This window comes from Cherax quadricarinatus, chromosome 24 (assembly GCF_038502225.1).
Source record: "Cherax quadricarinatus isolate ZL_2023a chromosome 24, ASM3850222v1, whole genome shotgun sequence".
NCBI lineage: Eukaryota > Metazoa > Arthropoda > Malacostraca > Decapoda > Parastacidae > Cherax > Cherax quadricarinatus.
The window spans coordinates 15,951,315-15,971,700 of NC_091315.1; the positions used below are offsets into that span (position 1 = coordinate 15,951,315).

The window sequence follows — 20,386 nt, forward strand, 5'->3', positions numbered from 1 at the left end:
ACAGGTCCTAGGACTGACCCCTGTGGAACCCCGCTTGTCACAGGCGCCCACTCTGACACCTCGTCACTTACCATGACTCGTTGTTGCCTCCCTATCAGGTATTCTTTCATCCATTGCAGTGCCTTTCCTGCTATGTGTGCCTGATCCTCTAGCTTTTGCAGTAACCTCTTGTGAGGAACTGTGTCGAAGGCCTTCTTGCAGTCCAAAAAAATGCAGTCGATCCACCCCTCTCTCTCTTGTCTTACTTCTGTCTCCTTGTCATAAAACTCTAGTAGGTTTGTGACACAGGATTTTCCCTCCCTGAAACCATGCTGGTTGTCAATTATACACTTGTTTCTTTCCAGGTGCTCCACCACTCTCCTCCTGATGATCTTCTCCATGACCTTGCATACTATACACGTTAGTGATACAGGTCTGTAGTTTAGTGCCTCATGTCTGTCTCCCTTTTTAAAAATTGGGACTACATTTGCCATCTTCCATACCTCGGGGAGTTGCCCAGTTTCAAATGATGTGTTGAAGATCTTCGTTAATGGTACACACAATATCTCTGCTCCCTCTTTAAGGACCCACGGAGAGATGTTGTCTGGTCCCACCGCCTTTGAGGTGTCAAGTTCGCATAGCAGCTTCTTCACCTCCTCCTTGGTTATATGTACCTCATCCAGCACTTGCTGGTGCACCCCCCTGCTCTGATTTCCTGGAGTCCTACTGGTTTCCACTGTAAATACTTCTTTAAATCTCGTGTTGAGCTCCTGACATACCTCCCGGTCGTTTCTTGTGAATTCCCCATCACCCTTCCTCAGTCTGATTACCTGGTCATTGACTGTTGTTTTTCTCCTGATGTGGCTGTACAACAGCTTCGGGTCAGTCTTGACTTTCGATGCTATGTCATTTTCCTATTGCCGCTGAGCCTCCCATCTTATCTGTGCATATTCGTTTATGGCTCTTCGGCTAATCTCTTTATTTTCCTGAGTTCTCTGTCTTCTGTACCTTTTCCATTCTCTAGTACACCTAGTTTTTGCCTCCCTACACCTTTGGGTGAACCAAGGACTCGTTCTGTTCTTCCCATTATTTCTGTTTCCCTTGGGAACAAACCTCTCCTCTGCCTCCTTGCATTTTGTTGCGACATAGTCCATCATTTCTTGTACTGGTTTTCCTGTCAGTTCCCTCTCCCACTGAATGTCTTGAAAGAAGTTCCTCAAGCCTGAGTAGTTCCCCCTTTTGTAGTTTGGTTTTTTCCACCCTATTCCTGCTGCTCTCTCCACTTGGAGCTCAACTATGTAGTCGAAGCACAGAACCACATGATCACTAGCTCCCAGGGGCCTTTCATACATGATATCCTCGATGTCAGAACTACTCAAGGTGAATACAAGGTCCAGTCTTGCTGGTTCATCCTCTCCTCTCTCTCTGGTAGTGTCTCTAACATGTTGATGCATGAGGTTTTCCAGTACCACATCCATCATCTTGGCTCTCCATGTTTCGGGACCCCCATGGGGCTCCAGGTTTTCCCAGTCAATCTCCTTGTGATTGAAATCACCCATAACTAGTAACTTTGCTCCCCCCATGTGTGCTCTCCTGGCCACCTCGACTAGTGTGTCGACCATTGCTCTGTTGCTCTCATCGTGTACTCACCTATTTGTACTCACCTATTTGTGGTTGCAGGGGTCGATTCATAGCTCCTGGCCCCGCCTCTTCACTGATTGCTACTAGGTCCTCTCTCTCCCTGCTCCATGAGCTTTATCATACCTCGCCTTAAAACTATGTATGGTTCCCGCCTCCACTACTTCACTTTCTAGGCTATTCCACGGCTTGACTACTCTATGACTGAAGAAATACTTCCTAACATCCCTTTGATTCATCTGAGTCTTCAACTTCCAATTGTGACCTCTTGTGTCTGTGTCCCGTCTCTGGAACATCCCGTCTTTGTCCACCTCGTCTATTCCGCACAGTATTTTATATGTCGTTATCATGTCTCCCCTGACCCTCCTGGCCTCCAGTGTCGTCAGGCCGATTTACCTCAACCTTTCTTCGTAGGACAATCCCCGTAGCTCTGGGACTAGTCTTGTTGCAAACCTTTGCACTTTCTCTAATTTCTTGACGTGCTTGACTATGTGTGGATTCCAAACTGGTGCTGCATACTCCAGTATGGGCCTGACGTAAATGGTATACAGAGTCTTGAACGACTCCTTACTGAGGTATCAGAACGCTATCCGTAGGTTTGCCAGGCGCCCGTATGCTGCAGCAGTTATGTGATTGATGTGCGCCTCAGGAGATATGCTCGGTGTTATACTCACCCCCAGATCTTTTTCCTTGAGTGAGGTTTGCAGACTTTGGCCATCTAAACTATATTGTGTCTGCGGTCTTCTTTGCCCTTCTCCAATCTTCATGACTTTGCCTCCCTTCTTATCTGTGCATATTCGTTTCTGGCTCATCGGCTAATCTCTTTATTTTCCTGAGTTCTCTGTCTTCTGTACCTTTTGCATTCTCTAGTACACCTAGTTTTTTTTTTGTTTTTTTTTTGTTTGTGTGTGTGTGTGTGTGTGTGTGTGTGTGTGTGTGTGTGTGTGTGTGTGTGTGTGTGTGTGTGTACTCACCTAGTTGAGGTTGCGGGGGTCGAGTCCGAGCTCCTGGCCCCGCCTCTTCACTGATCGCTACTAGGTCACTCTCCCTGAGCCGTGAGCTTTATCATACCTCTGCTTAAAGCTATGTATGGATCCTGCCTCCACTACATCGCTTCCCAAACTATTCCACTTACTGACTACTCTGTGGCTGAAGAAATACTTCCTAACATCCCTGTGATTCATCTGTGTCTTCAGCTTCCAACTGTGTCCCCTTGTTACTGTGTCCAATCTCTGGAACATCCTGTCTTTGTCCACCTTGTCAATTCCTCTCAGTATTTTGTATGTCGTTATCATGTCCCCCCTATCCCTCCTGTCCTCCAGTGTCGTCAGGTTGATTTCCCTTAACCTCTCCTCGTAGGACATACCTCTTAGCTCTGGGACTAGTCTTGTTGCAAACCTTTGCACTTTCTCTAGTTTCTTCACGTGCTTGGCTAGGTGTGGGTTCCAAACTGGTGCCGCATACTCCAATATGGGCCTAACGTACACGGTGTACAGGGTCCTGAATGATTCCTTATTAAGATGTCGGAATGCTGTTCTGAGGTTTGCTAGGCGCCCATATGCTGCAGCAGTTATTTGGTTGATGTGCGCTTCAGGAGATGTGCCTGGTGTTATACTCACCCCAAGATCTTTTTCCTTGAGTGAGGTTTGTAGTCTCTGACCCCCTAGACTGTACTCCGTCTGCGGCCTTCTTTGCCCTTCCCCAATCTTCATGACTTTGCACTTGGTGGGATTGAACTCCAGGAGCCAATTGCTGGACCAGGTCTGCAGCCTGTCCAGATCCCTTTGTAGTTCTGCCTGGTCTTCGATCGAGTGAATTCTTCTCATCAACTTCACGTCATCTGCAAACAGGGACACCTCAGAGTCTATTCCTTCCGTCATGTCGTTCACAAATACCAGAAACAGCACTGGTCCTAGGACTGACCCCTGCGGGACCCCGCTGGTCACAGGTGCCCACTCTGACACCTCGCCACGTACCATGACTCGCTGCTGTCTTCCTGACAAGTATTCCCTGATCCATTGTAGCGCCTTCCCTGTTATCCCTGCTTGGTCCTCCAGTTTTTGCACCAATCTCTTGTGTGGAACTGTGTCAAACGCCTTCTTGCAGTCCAAGAAAATGCAATCCACCCACCCCTCTCTCTCTTATCTTACTGCTGTCACCATGTCATAGAACTCCAGTAGGTTTGTGACACAGGATTTCCCGTCCCTGAAACCATGTTGGCTGCTGTTGATGAGATCGTTCCTTTCTAGGTGTTCCACCACTCTTCTCCTGATAATCTTCTCCATGATTTTGCATACTATACATGTCAGTGACACTGGTCTGTAGTTTAATGCTTCATGTCTGTCTCCTTTTTTAAAGATTGGGACTACATTTGCTGTCTTCCATGCCTCAGGCAATCTCCCTGTTTCGATAGATGTATTGAATATTGTTGTTAGGGGTACACATAGCGCCTCTGCTCCCTCTCTCAATACCCATGGGGAGATGTTATCTGGCCCCATTGCCTTTGAGGTATCTAGCTCACTCAGAAGCCTCTTCACTTCTTCCTCGGTTGTGTGCACTGTGTCCAGCACTTGGTGGTGTGCCCCACCTCTCCGTCTTTCTGGAGTCCCTTCTGTCTCCTCTGTGAACACTTCTTTGAATCTCTTGTTGAGTTCTTCACATACTTCACGGTCATTTCTTGTTGTCTCTCCTCCTTCCTTCCTTAGCCTGATTACCTGGTCCTTGACTGTTGTTTTCCTCCTGATGTGGCTGTACAACAGTTTCGGGTCAGATTTGGCTTTCGCTGCTATGTCATTTTCATATTGTCTTTGGGTCTCCCTTCTTATCTGTGCATATTCGTTTCTGACTCTACGACTGTTTTCCTTATTCTCCTGGGTCCTTTGCCTTCTATATTTCTTCCATTCCCTAGCACACTTGGTTTTTGCCTCCCTGCACCTTTGAATAAACCATGGGCTCATCCTGGCTTTTTCATTATTCCTGTTACCCTTGGGTACAAACCTCTCCTCAGCCTCCTTGCATTTTGTTGCTACATATTCCATCATCTCATTAACTGGCTTCCCTGCCAGTTCTCTGTCCCACTGAACCCCGTTCAGGTAGTTCCTCATTCCTGTGTAGTCCCCTTTCTTGTAGTTTGGCTTCATTCGTCCTGGCCTTCCTGCTTCTCCCTCCACTTGTAGCTCTACTGTGTATTCGAAGCTTAAAACCACATGGTCACTGGCCCCAAGGGGTCTTTCATATGTGATGTCCTCGATATCTGCACTACTCAAGGTGAATACTAAGTCCAGCCTTGCTGGTTCATCCTCTCCTCTCTCTCTTGTAGTGTCCCTTACGTGTTGGCACATGAAGTTTTCCAGTACCACCTCCATCATCTTAGCCCTCCATGTATCTTGGCCCCCATGTGGGTCCAAGTTCTCCCAATCGATCTCCTTGTGGTTAAAGTCACCCATGATCAGGAGCTTTGCCCTGCATGCATGAGCTCTTCTGGCCACTCTAGCCAGTGTGTCAACCATCGCTCTATTGCTCTCGTCGTACTCTTGCTTTGGCCTCCTGCTGTTCTGTGGTGGGTTATACATCACTGCTATTACCACCTTGTGTGTGTGTGTGTGTTTTTTTTATTTCATAATTAAAATGCTACATATAATACACCATGAGTGTGTGTGGTATCCACAGGTTGGTGCTTATCTGTACTACGTTCCTTTCTTCACCGAGCGTTTCTGTAAGGAAATGATCGAGGAGATGGAACATTTCGGTCAGTGGTTCAACAAAGACTATGTGAGTCATACCAAGTAAATTATATTTGTAGCTATGTCTAAACATATGCCTGTAAATTTATTTATATGTATATATCTGTACTTCCTGTGACCTTACTCACAAGGTTTAAGTTGCCTATTAAGTTTATATTTCTCGGATATTTCTGCCGACATATTTCTCGGCCTTAAGTTGGATTCCACTTGTGAATCTCTGATTCTGTCCGTAGGAAGTTTTTACTACACAGAGACATTACTAGAGTATCTTTAATACTATACACGTGTTTAATGTGCTTTCTCTCCTGCTTGACGGTACTCTCCTGCTTGACGGTACTCTCCTGCTTGACGGTACTCTTCTGCTTGACGGTATTCTGGTCCAGGATGACCGTGACGAGGGCCACGTCTACAGCAGTGTGAACATCAACCTAAGTCAGATAGGTTACTCTCGCGAGTACAACATGATCATCAACTCCGTCAAGATGGTAAGGACAGGTGGAGGAGGAACGTACACGGATACTTTATCCACAACTAACATAAAATTCACAGTTGTGGGTGGAGCGTGGCAGGGGTGGTAGGTGGAGACAGAGTTTTGAGTAACTGTGATATTAATTCTCTTAAGTTAGAGGAGGACACATTTTTTTGTTGTTGGCACATATAATAATAATTCTGGGATTTATACTATATAAAGTTTCCTATACAGTACATTTGGTGCAATGGTTTGTAAAACTGAAGAACTAACGACTTCACGGAGCTGCATTTCACCCGGACGCATCCAGTCAAGATTAGGGATTAAAGTTTACCCTTAGTGTAAGCAAGTTTATTCAGGTATAAACAAATACAGTTACATAGATTATCTTACAGCATAGATTGTGTATAGTATGTATACTGGGATACACACTCAGTGGTCACTTTGTTACCTGTACCAATACACCTGCCCGTTAATGTATACAGCTTCCGTGATATAGTGGTAGAGGTCAGACTTCAAGCTTGTATGTTTCCAGTTTTTGCACGAATATTGATGAGAGTTCTGAAGATACATGACATGCACACTCTCTCTCGTGGCTCTGCTGTGTTTGTTGTCAAGTGCAGAAGTGGAAGCTTGTACCTCATCTAACAGCTGCAAAGGACGATGTAGTAGTAGTAATAGTACAAGGAGCAATCAGTAGCACACAGGACAAACGGATGAGCACAAGACAAACAATAGCACACAAGACAAACAGTAACACACAAGAGAAACAGTAACACACAAGACAAACAGTAACACACAAGACAAACAGTAACACACAAGAGAAACAGTAACACACAAGACAAACAGTAACACACAAGAGAAACAGTAACACACAAGACAAACAGTAACACACAAGACAAACAGTACTACACAAGACAAACAGTACTACACAAGACAAACAGTAACACACAAGACAAACAGTACCATACAAGACAAACAGTACCCCACAAGACAAACAGTAACACACAAGACAAACAGTAACACACAAGACAAACAGTAACACACAAGACAAACAGTAACACACAAGACAAACAGTAACACACAAGACAAACAGTAACACACAAGACAAACAGTAGCACACAAGACAAACAGTCACACACAAGACAAACAGTAACACACAAGACAAACAGTAACACACAAGACAAACAGTAACACACAAGACAAACAGTACCCCACAAGACAAACAGTAACACACAAGACAAACAGTACCACACAAGACAAACAGTGCTACACAAGACAAACAGCACCACACAAGACAAACAGTAACACACAAGACAAACAGTACCATACAAGACAAACAGTACCATACAAGAAAAACAGTAACACACAAGAAAAACAGCACCACACAAGACAAACAGTAACACACAAGACAAACAGTAACACACAAGAGAAACAGTAACACAAAAGCCAAACAGTAACACACAAGACAAACAGTAACACACAAGACAAACACTAACACACAAGACAAACAGTAACACACAAGAGAAACAGCACCACACAAGACAAACAGTAACACACAAGACAAACAGTAACACACAAGAGAAACAGTAACACAAAAGCCAAACAGTAACACACAAGACAAACAGTAACACACAAGACAAACACAAACACACAAGACAAACAGTAACACACAAGACAAACAGTAACACACAAGAGAAACAGTAACACAAAAGCCAAACAGTAACACACAAGACAAACAGTAACACACAAGACAAACACTAACACACAAGACAAACAGTAACATACAAGACAAACAGTAACACATAAGGCAAACAGTAACACACAAGACAAACAGTAACACATAAGACGAAGAGTAACACACAAGGCAAACAGAACCACACAAGACAAACAGTACCACATAAGGCAAACAGAACCACACAAGACAAACAGTACCACATAAGGCAAACAGTAACACACAAGAGAAACAGTAACACACAAGACAAACAGTAACACACAAGACAAACAGTAACACACAAGACAAACAGTACCACACAAGACAAACAGTAGCACACAAGACAAACAGTACCACACAAGACAAACAGTAGCACACAAGACAAACAGTACCACACAAGACAAACAGTAACACACAAGACAAACAGTAACACACAAGACAAACAGTAACACACAAGACAAACAGTAGCACACAAGACAAACAGAAACACACAAGACAAACAGTTACACACAAGACAAACAGTAGCACACAAGACAAACAGTAACACACAAGACAAACAGTAACACACAAGACAAACAGTACCACGCAAGACAAACAGAAACACACAAGACAAATAGTAACACACAAGACAAACAGTAACACACAAGACAAACAGTACCACACAAGACAAACAGTAACACACAAGACAAACAGTAACACACAAGACAAACAGTGACACGCAAGACAAACAGTACCACACAAGACAAACAGAAACACACAAGACAAACAGTAACACACAAGAAAAACAGTAACACACAAGACAAACAGTACATCACAAGACAAACAATAACTCACAAGACAAACAGTACCACACAAGACAAACAGTAACACACAAGTCAAACAGTACCACACAAGACAAAGAGTAACACACAAGACAAACAGTACCATACAAGACAAACAGAAACACACAAGACAAACAGTACCCCACAAGACAAACAGTAACACACACGACAAACAGTAACACACAAGAAAAACAGTAACACACAAGACAAACAGTGCCACACAAGACAAACAGTACCACACAAGACAAACAGAAATACACAAGACAAACAGTAACACACAAGACAAACAGTAACACACAAGACAAACAGAAACACTCAAGGCAAACAGTAACACACAAGACAAATAGTACCACACAAGACAAACAGAAACACACAAGACAAACAGTAACACACAAGACAAACAGTAACACACAAGACAAACAGTAGCACACAAGACAAACAGTAACACACAAGACAAACAGTAACACACAAGACAATCAGTAACACACAAGACAAACAGTAACACACAAGACAAACAGTACCACATAAGACAAACAGTCACACACAAGACAAACAGTAACACACAAGACAAATAGTAACACACAAGACAAACAGTGACACACAAGACAAACAGTACCACATAAGACAAACAGTAACACACAAGACAAACAGTAACATACAAGACAAACAGTAGCACACAAGACAAACAGAACAACACAAGACAAACAGTAACACACAAGACAAACAGTAACACACAAGACAAACATTAACACACAAGACAAACTGTAGCACACAAGAGAAACAGTACCACACAAGACAAACAGTACTACACAAGACAAACAGTAACACATAAGACAAACAGTACTACACAAGACAAACAGTAACACACAAGACAAACAGTACTACACAAGACAAACAGTACCACACAAGACAAACAGTAACACACAATACAAACAGCAACACACAAGACAAACAGTACCACACAAGACAAACAGCACCACACAAGACAAACAGTAACACACAAGACAAACAGCAACACACAAGACAAACAGTACTACACAAGACAAACAGTACCACACAAGACAAACAGCACCACACAAGACAAACAGTAACACACAAGACAAACAGCACCACACAAGACAAACAGTAACACACAAGACAAACAGTAACACACAAGACAAACAGTAACACACAAGACAAACAGCACCACACAAGACAAACAGCACCACACAAGACAAACAGTAACACACAAGACAAACAGTAACACACAAGACAAACAGCACCACACAAGACACACAGCGCCACACAAGACAAACAGAAACACACAAGACAAACAGTACCACCCAAGACAAACAGTAACACACAAGACAAACAGTACCACACAGGACAAACAGTACTACACAAGACAAACAGCACCACACAAGACAAACAGTAACACACAAGACAAACAGCAACACACAAGACAAACAGTAACACACAAGACAAACAGTACCACACAAGACAAACAGCATCACAGAAGACAAACAGCACCTCACAAGACAAACAGCACCACACAAGACAAACAGCACCACACAAGACAAATAGCACCACACAAGACAAACAGCACCACACAAGACAAACAGTAACACACAAGACAAACAGTACCACACAAGACAAACAGCACCACACAAGACAAACAGCACTACACAAGACAAACAGCACCACACAAGACAAATAGCACCACACAAGACAAACAGCACCACACAAGACAAACAGCACCACACAAGACAAACAGCACCACACAAGACAAACAGCACTACACAAGACAAACAGCACTACACAAGACAAACAGCACCACACAAGTCAAACAGCACCACACAAGACATACAGCACCACACAAGACAAACAGCACCACACAAGACAAACAGTAACACACAAGACAAACAGCACCACACAAGACAAACAGCACCACACAAGACAAACAGCACCACACAAGACAAACAGTAACACACAAGACAAACAATACCACACAAGACAAACAGTAACACACAAGACAAACAGCACCACACAAGACAAACAGCACCACACAAGACAAACAGCACCACACAAGACAAACAGCAGTACGAAGGGAAATAAGTCAATTGGTTATTGTATGTTAATTGCTACATAATGTACCACATAAGACCAACGTGTCCCACACAAAACCATCGTGTACCACATAAGACCTTGTACCACATAAGACAATCGTGTACCACATAAGACCTTATACCACATACGACTTTGTACCACATAAGACCTTGTACCACATCAGAACATGATGTACCTCATAAGATCTTGTACCACATAAGACAATCATTTACCACATATGACCTTATACCACATAAGACCTTGTACCACATAAGACCATCATGTGCCTCATAAGACCCTGTACCACATAAGACCATTATGTACCTCATAAGACCTTGTACCACATAAGACAATCATGTACAACATAAGACCTTGTACCACATAAGACCCTCATGCACCACATAAGACCATCATGTACCACATAAGACCTTGTACCACATAAGACCATATACCACATAAGACCACGTACCACATAAGACCTTGTACCACAAACGACCTTGTACCACATAATACAATCATGTACCACATAAGACCATCATGTGCCATATAAGACCCTGTACCACATAAGACCTTGTACCAAATAAGGCCATTATGTACCACATAAGACGTTGTTCCATGTAAGACAATCACGTACCACATAAGACCTTTTACCGCATAAGACCATCATGTGCCACATAAGACCTTGTACCACATAGGACCATCATGTACCACATAAGACAATCATGTACCACATATGACCTTGTACCACATAAGACAATCACGTACCACATAAGACCATGTACCACATATGACCATTATGTATCACATAAGACCATGTACCACATAAGACCTTGTACCACATAAAATCATCATGTGTCACATAAGACCTTGTACCACATAAGATCATGTACCACACAAGACCATCATCTAACACATAAGACAATCATGTACCACATAAGGCCATCATGTACCACATAAGACTATGATGTACCACATAAGACCTTGTACCACATTAGGTCATCATGTACCACATAAGACCATCATGTACCACATAAGACAATAATGTACCATATTAGACTTTGTACCACATAACACCATCATGTACCACATAAAACCTTGTGCCATGTAAGACAATCATGTACTCCATAAGACCTTGTACCACATAAGACCGTCATGTACCACATATGACCTTGTACCACATAAGACCGTCATGTACCACATAAGACCTTTTACCACATAAGACAATCATGCACCACATAAGACCTTGTACCACATAAGACCATCATGCACCAGATATGACCTTGTACCACATAAGACCGTCATGTACCACATAAGACCTTGTACCACTTAAGACCATCATGTACCACATGCCAACAAAGATTCACTAATTAATAATCTTGAGGTTAATGATGAGCTTTGGAAAAGTGATCACAAATCACTTAATTTCAATATATCACGGAATTACCCAGATAACTGCAATCAAATCTCTGTCCCAGATTTTCGCTTGGCCGACTTCATGTGACTGAAAAATTACCTTAGTGGGCTAAATTGTGATGTCCTGACTATGGGTCAGGTAGGTGATCTTGGTTGCCAATATGACGTTTTTCAGAGCATAGTTCTAGCTGCCCAGACAACTTTTGTTCCGAGTAGGGAAATTAGATCTAACAAAAATGATCCCAAATGGATGAACAATAGATTAAAACATCTCATTGGTCAAAAGAGAGGCATATATAGGCGTATCTAAAGAGGGGATGGGCAGTTAAGTAATCAGTATAGTCAATTAAAGAGAGAAATAAAGAAAGGAATAAGAAAAGCAAAAAGGGATTATGAGGCTAAGGTCAAAAGGGATTCAAAGACTAACCCAAAAGGGTTCTTTCAGGTATACAGAAGTAAGATTAGGGACAAGATTGGCCCACTTAAGAGTAACTCTGGTCAGATCACTGACAGTGGTAAGGATATGTGTGAAATTCTAAATACCTACTTCCTCTCAATTTTCACCAAGGAAAATACTAGCGATATTCCTGAAATAATAGATTATGTAGAACAGGATGATAATAAACTATGTACAATTGCGGTAACTAGTGAGATGGTCCTCAGACAAATAGAGAAGCTAAAAACCTAACAAATCCCCAGGTCCTGATGAACTGTTTGCAAGGGTGTTAAAGGAATGTAAAGAGGAACTTGGCATATCTTTTTAACACATCACTACAAACTGACATAGTGCCTGATAAGTGGAAAATGGCAAATGTAATATCTATTTACAAGGCAGGTGACAGGTCCTTGGCTTCGAACTATAGACCAATAAGCCTTACCTCCATAGTGGGAAAATTTATGGAATCAATAATTGCCGAAGCAATTCGTAGCCATCTTGACAGGCACAGATTGATTAATGAATCTCAACAGAGTTTTACAAAGGGGCGTTCCTGTCTTACGAATTTACTAACTTTTTTCACTAAGGTGTTTGAGGAGGTAGATCATGGTAATGAATATATTGTGTATATGGACTTCAGTAAGGCTTTCGATAGAGTTCCACACCAGAGGCTATTGAGGAAACTTAAGGCACACGGAATAGGAGGAGAAATTTTTTCCTGGGTAGAGGCATGACTGACAAATAGACAGCAGAGAGTTTGCATAAATGGGGAGAAATCAGAATGGGGGCACGTCACAAGCGGTGTTCCTCAGGGGTCAGTGTTGGGCCCGTTGTTGTTCACAATTTACATAAACGACATAGATGAGGGAATAAATAGCGACATAAGCAAATTTGCTGATGACACCAAAATAGGCCGTCCAATTCATTCTAATGAGGAAACTAGAGCACTCCAGGATGATTTGAATAGACTGATGCAATGGTCGGAGAAGTGGCAGATGCAGTTTAATATTGACAAATGCAAAGTTATAAATGTTGGACAGTTAAATAACCATGCTACACATAAACTAAATAATGTTGATCTTAATACACTGATTGTGAAAAGGATTTAGGAGTTCTGGTTAACAGTAATCTAAAACCAAGACAACAGTGCATTAGTGTTCGCAATAAAGCTAACAGAATTCTTAGCTTCATATATAGAAGTATAAATACTAGAAGTCCTCAGGTTGTTCTTCAACTCTATATATCCTTGGTTAGGCCTCATTTAGACTATGCTGCTCAGTTCTGGTCACCGTATTACAGAATGGAAATAAATGCTCTGGAAAACGTACAGAGGAGGATGACAAAGATGATCCCATGTATCAGAAATCTTCCCTATGAGGATAAACTGAGGGCCCTGAGTCTGCATTCTCTCGAAAGGCGTAGAATTAGGGAAGATAAGATCGAGGTGTATAAATGCAAAACAGGAATAAATAAAGGGGATGTAAATAGCGTGCTGAAAATTTCCGGCCAAGACAGGACTTGCAGCAATGGTTTCAAGTTGGAAAAATTCAGATTCAGGAAGGATATAGGAAAGCACTGGTTTGGTAATAGAGGTGTGGATGAGTGGAACAAACTACCGAGTACAATTATTCAGGCTAAAACATTGTGTAGCTTTAAAAATAGGTTAGATAAATACATGAGTGAATGTGGGTGGGTGTGAGTTGGACCTGACTAGCTTGTGCTGCTGGGTCTGGTGCAGTGCTCCATCCTTGAGTGGTGGTGACCAGACTGGGTGGGTCATTGGTCTAATTCGGGGGGACATGGACCTGCTCCGCATGGGTCAATAGGCCTGTTGCAGTATTCCTTCTTTCTTATGTTCTTATGTTCTTATATGACCTAGTACCACATAAGACCATCATGTACCACATACGACCTTGTACCACATAAGACAATCATGTACCACATACGACCTTGTACCACATAAGACAATCATGTACCACATAAGACCTTGTACCACATAAGACCATCATGTACCACATAAGACCTTGTACCACATAAGACAATCATGTACCACATAAGACCTTGTACCACATAAGACCATCATGTACCATGTAAGACCTTGTACCACATAACACCATCATGTGCCACATAAGACCTTGTTCCACATAAGATCATCATGTACAACATAAAACAATCATGTACCACATAAGCCCTTGTACCACATAAGATCATCATGCACCACTTAAGACCTTGTACCACATCAGACAATCATGTACCACATAAGACCATGTACCACATAAGACCATCATGTACCACATAAGACCATGTACCACATAAGACCATCATGTACCACATAAGACCGTGTACCACATAAGACCATCATGTACCATGTAAGACCTTGTACCACATAAGACCATCATGTGCCACATAAGACCTTGTACCACATAAGACCATCATGTGCCACATAAGACCTTGTACCACATAAGACCATCATGTGCCACATAAGACCTTGTACCACATAAGACCATCATGTGCCACATAAGACCTTGTACCACATAAGACCATCATGTACCACATAAGACCTTGTACCACATAAGACCATCATGTGCCACATAAGACCTTGTACCACATAAGACCATCATGTGCCACATAAGACCTTGTACCACATAAGACCATCATGTGCCACATAAGACCTTGTACCACATAAGACCACCATGTGCCACATAAGACCTTGTACCACATAAGACCATCATGTGCCACATAAGACCTTGTACCACATAAGACCACCATGTGCCACATAAGACCTTGTACCACATAAGACCATCATGTGCCACATAAGACCTTGTACCACATAAGACCATCATGTGCCACATAAGACCTTGTACCACATAAGACCATCATGTGCCACATAAGACCTTGTACCACATAAGACCATCATGTGCCACATAAGACCTTGTACCACATAAGACCACCATGTGCCACATAAGACCTTGTACCACATAAGATCATCATGTGCCACATAAGACCTTGTACCACATAAGACCATCATGTGCCACATAAGACCTTGTACCACATAAGACCATCATGTGCCACATAAGACCTTGTACCACATAAGACCATCATGTGCCACATAAGACCTTGTACCACATAAGACCAACCTGTGCCACATAAGACCTTGTACCACATAAGACCACCATGTGCCACATAAGACCTTGTACCACATAAGATCATCATGTGCCACATAAGACCTTGTACCACATAAGACCATCATGTGCCACATAAGACCTTGTACCACATAAGACCATCATGTGCCACATAAGACCTTGTACCACATAAGACCATCATGTGCCACATAAGACCTTGTACCACATAAGACCATCATGTGCCACATAAGACCTTGTACCACATAAGACCATCATGTGCCACATAAGACTTTGTACCACATAAGACCATCATGTGCCACATAAGACCTTGTACCACATAAGACCATCATGTGCCACATAAGACCTTGTACCACATAAGACCATCATGTGCCACATAAGACGGTCGTAAAACTATAAACCTGTCACATCTCACTGGTCAGCTGAGAAGTGAGAGTGGAGGCGGAGGTCGTCTGCAACTCTCTCATCATGTTTCTTGTTGTCTATTGCAACACTTTTCCTCCTCCTCTTCCTCCTCCTCCTCCTCTTCCTCCTCCTCCTCCATCTTCTCCTCCTCCTCCTCCTCTTCCTCCTCCTCCTCCTCCTTCTCCTCCTCCTCCTTCTCCTCCTCCTCCTCCTCCTCCTCCTCCTCCTCCTCCTCCTCCTCGTCCACCTCCTCCTCCTTCTTCTCCTCCTCCTCCTCCTCCTCTTCCTCCTCCTCCTCCTCTTCCTCCTCCTCCTCCTCTTCCTCCTCCTCCTCCTTCCCATTCTCCTCCTCCTCTTCCTCCTCCTCCTCCTCTTCCTCCTCCTCCTCCTCCTTCTCCTCCTCCTCCTCCTCCTCCTCCTCCTCCTCCTCCTCCTCTTCCTCCTCCTCCTCCTTCTTCTCCTCCTCCTTCTCCTTCTCCTCCTCCTCCTCCTCCTCCTCCTCTTCCTCCTCCTCCTCCTCTTCCTCCTCCTCCTCCTCTTCCTCCTCCTCCTTCTTCTCCTCCTCCTCCTCCTCCTCCTCTTCCTCCTCCTCCTCCTTCTTCTTCTCCTCCTCCTCCTCCTCTTCCTCCTTCTCCTCCTCCTCCTCCTCCTCCTCCTCCTCCTCTCCACCTACTCCACCACCGATATTACACCTACCTACCCTACTCCACCTTATCCATTACTAACTAAAACAACTAATTAAGTAATAAAAATAATAATAGTAATACTGCTACTATTACTACGGTCTCATTTCAGATTAATTCACCTTAAGATTTGTCTATTACAGCAGCAAAGGTTGTGTATCACCACAACAACTTGTATCATCCTGGTAGTGCACTTACACTTAGCACAGGAATACACCACAAACTTCAAGCTGGGTGTAAAGAGGACCACAGGTGTATGGAACCATAGGTGTAGGTCCACAGGTGTGTGGGACCACAGGTGTGTGGGTCCACAGGTGTGTGGGATCACAGGTGTGTGGGTCCACAGGAGTGTGGGTCCACAGGTGTGGGACCACAGGTGTGTGGGTCCACAAGTGTGTGGAACCACAGGTATGTGGGACCACAGGTGTGGGACCACAGGTGTGAAGGATAACTTTAACAATGACCAGGTCTTGTTCAAGGCAGTCGGCTTGCTTCTGAATGCAGTACAAAATGCAACATTTGGGTGAATGTTGCAAGAGGCGAGGAAAAACGTGACAGTGTGTGGACGGGATAGAAGAAGTGGAAAGAAGGGCGATTAGGAAAGAGGGAGGGAGGAGAGGAGGAGGAGGGATGAAGGAAGGGGAGAGTGGAGAGAGAGAGAGAGAGAGAGAGAGAGAGAGAGAGAGAGAGAGGAGACAGTAGGTCACATCCGAAAATACTCAGTTCGAATTAAAACAAGTAAACTTAAAACTGTAGATCAGACCAGCTGGTTAAAATACTTTTCCTCAGCAAATGTCAAGAGCGTACTATAAAAACCTGGGCGAGGTAACCAGGTATACATGCTTCTAGCAGCCAGATAACATCACTCCCAGTGAATCTTGAGTAGATTCATCCACTCACTGGACAACTGAACTAGACAGGATATGAGATCACACACGCACAAAAAGAGTAGTGAAGTGATCTTAGATATTAACTAGATATGCTACGGTCGCTTCGCAAACCGAGAAAGGTGTGTACCGTATTGCGTAAGCACCGTCTCCTGTATGTCAAGGTACACAAAGGCAACTGTACAGAACTCGACATAAGTTTCAACCGTAGCCAAACGTCATTGTTGAAGATCTGAAGAGAATCGGAAGTGACATTTATGTCATAACATGGAAATCAGCATCCTAGTATCTTCAATATAATGAGTAGGTTAACACCTACACATTCAAAAGCAGTCCAAGGCTTCTACTTAATAAGATGCAGCTTCAAACGTAGCCTGGGTGCATATTGAGACACTGGTCTGTTTGAGGAAGCTCGATAAAGCTTCTTCTTGAGATCGTGTAACTTATTTAGTCGAAAGTTCAGATTGGTTTGGGAGTGTGTAGGCGCCTGTTTGCCATTTTCATTGAAGAAATTGTGATATTACTTTCCATGTGATGACTTGTGAGGAGTGAGACAACTGGTAGATGAGGGGGCTGTCTTGCTAGGGCCTGCAGGTCCACTGCAGTGCTACTCTCAACTGTTGCTACGTGGGAAGACAATCTAGAAGTTTCTTGGTAAGAAGCTCAGCTATGTTGTAGAAGCTGTTCTCGTTAAAATGATTGGATACGTTAACGAGTACTGATTCCGGGATGTGCGTCTTTGGGTGTCTTCTTCCTTGTTGTTAAGTAGTGCGCCCTTGTAACTCATTATCCAGGTCGTTAAATCTGTTGGCGTATTTGTTCGGAAAGGCTTATGTGGAGGTCCCTGTATGCTTCACCTACCGTATGAATATTTTGTCACAGTCTTTGCAAAATATTGTGTAATCCTGCCGTGTTGATTTTTGAGGTATCTTTCCTTACTTATGTCCTTTGATCGTAGTAAAGGCAGTGGCACCTTCTTGGAATTTGGTGTTTGAGGGACTATTGACAATAGAGTATCAATCAGTCATCTGTGTTTCTGTCTCCATGTGAGTTATTATTAAGCATAGAGTAAGTTCTTTCGGTGTTGTTTTGTCTGGGTGAGTTAGTGACGTTATGTACACTACGTCTGCAATTCTTGATGAGGTGTCGAGGGTAGTGAAGTTTAGAAACAACTTGTGAAGGAAAGAACATTTTTCTTCTTGGAATTCGCTACGCAGATGCAGGAAGCATATGGGAAGCCTATGATGACCCCGCGTTTAGTCTTGGTATCATGGTGAGACTGGATGTAAAACAGATTGTGTTGGTTGATAGATTTGCAGTAGACTTCGAAATGTAGCTAATAGATTTTCATGGTAGAACTTCAAGGAAAGAGAGAGAGTGCCGGTGACTTCGTCTTCAAGTGTAAACTGGATGGATAGCTCGACCTGGTTAAGCGGACGTTGAAGGTCTTGGACGTCGAATCTTTTAGCAATGACGATTAATTTATCCTCGATTTAGCGAAGCCAGATGACTGACGATGGGATAATGGAGAAAAAAAACGTTCATTTTCAAAATGTTAGGAGGGGATGTTCAGCAGCACAGCACTCAGTTAGGAACCCATAGGTAGGCCTGAAGTCTGTTGAAAAAAGAGACTCGTCACAGGAGTAAAGGTTAAATTCAACAAGTAGTTTGATGAGGTTTAAAAAGTCACAAACTGAAATGGGTAAGTTGAGGGAGCCATCAATCTTCTGGTGAAGGAGGTCGATGGCTTGCGAAGTGGACATCTTAGTGAGCATGGTGGCCACGTCGAAGCTTTGAGTGTTTCTTGTTTTTAATGTTCAAGTTGTGGACGTTGTTGAGGATGTGACCAGTGTTTAAGATATGTATGACTGATGGTGGTCAAGAGCTTGGCTAGGTCTTCTGCTAGTATTCTTGCTAGTTTGTGGGGAGGGTGCTGCCTATTCCAGAGATGGGTCTTAGTGAAATTCCTTTTTCGTTGGTCTTCAGCTTGATGAAGTTTCTGGGGATGGTGTGGAGTTTCTTGTAGAAAATTATATAGTTTGTAAAGTGCAAAACGTATGATTTAATAATAATAATAATAATAATAATAATAATAATAATAATAATAATAATAATAATAATAATAATAATAATAATAATAATAATAATAATAATAATCAATAACCCTCATGGTTAATGAAGCAAACTATGATATAACCACGAAACAACTACGACAGTGTGAGAGTAAATCACTGTTTCTTGTATTTGTAACTATACCATCCTCTTCACCATCGTCACCACCATCCCGTTCCCCACCATCATCACCACCATCCCCACCACCACAACCCCATTCCCCACCATCATCACCACCACCACCACCCCGTTCCCGACCATTATCATCACCATCCCCACCACCACCACCCCGTTCCCCACCATCATCACCACCATCCCCACCACCACAACCCCGTTCCCCACCATCATCACCACCATCCCCACCACCACAACCCCGTTCCCCACCATCATCACCACCATCCCCACCACCACCACTCCGTTCCCCACCATCATCACCACCATCACATCACCACCAAAACCACCCTCACCTATCACCACTATCACCACCATCACCACCACCACACTCACCACCACCACACTCACCACCACCACACTCACCACCACCACACTCACCATTACCACCACCATCACCATCACCACCAAAACCATCATCACCACCGCCCTCACCTACCACCATTATCACCACCATCACCACCACCACACTCACCACCACCACACTCACCACCACCACCACACTCACCACCACCACCACCACCACCACACTCACCACCACCACCACCACACTCACCACCACCACCACCACCACCACACTCACCACCACCATCACACTCACCACCACGAACACCACACTCCTCACCACCATCACCTCTCCCACACCACCACCACACTCACCACCACCACACTCACCATCACCACCACCAC

General features: G+C 43.4%; 1 protein-coding gene across 1 annotated transcript in view; it reads left to right on the forward strand.

The window, feature by feature from the left end:
* Positions 1–20,386, forward strand: part of LOC128690727 (multifunctional procollagen lysine hydroxylase and glycosyltransferase LH3) — a 124,914-nt gene that overhangs the window by 88,971 nt on the left and 15,557 nt on the right. Inside the window, exons 13-14 of the mRNA XM_070088211.1 lie at positions 5,287–5,388; positions 5,744–5,845. Of these exons, the coding sequence (XP_069944312.1) occupies positions 5,287–5,388; positions 5,744–5,845 (204 nt within the window). The remainder of the gene's footprint in view (positions 1–5,286; positions 5,389–5,743; positions 5,846–20,386) is intronic.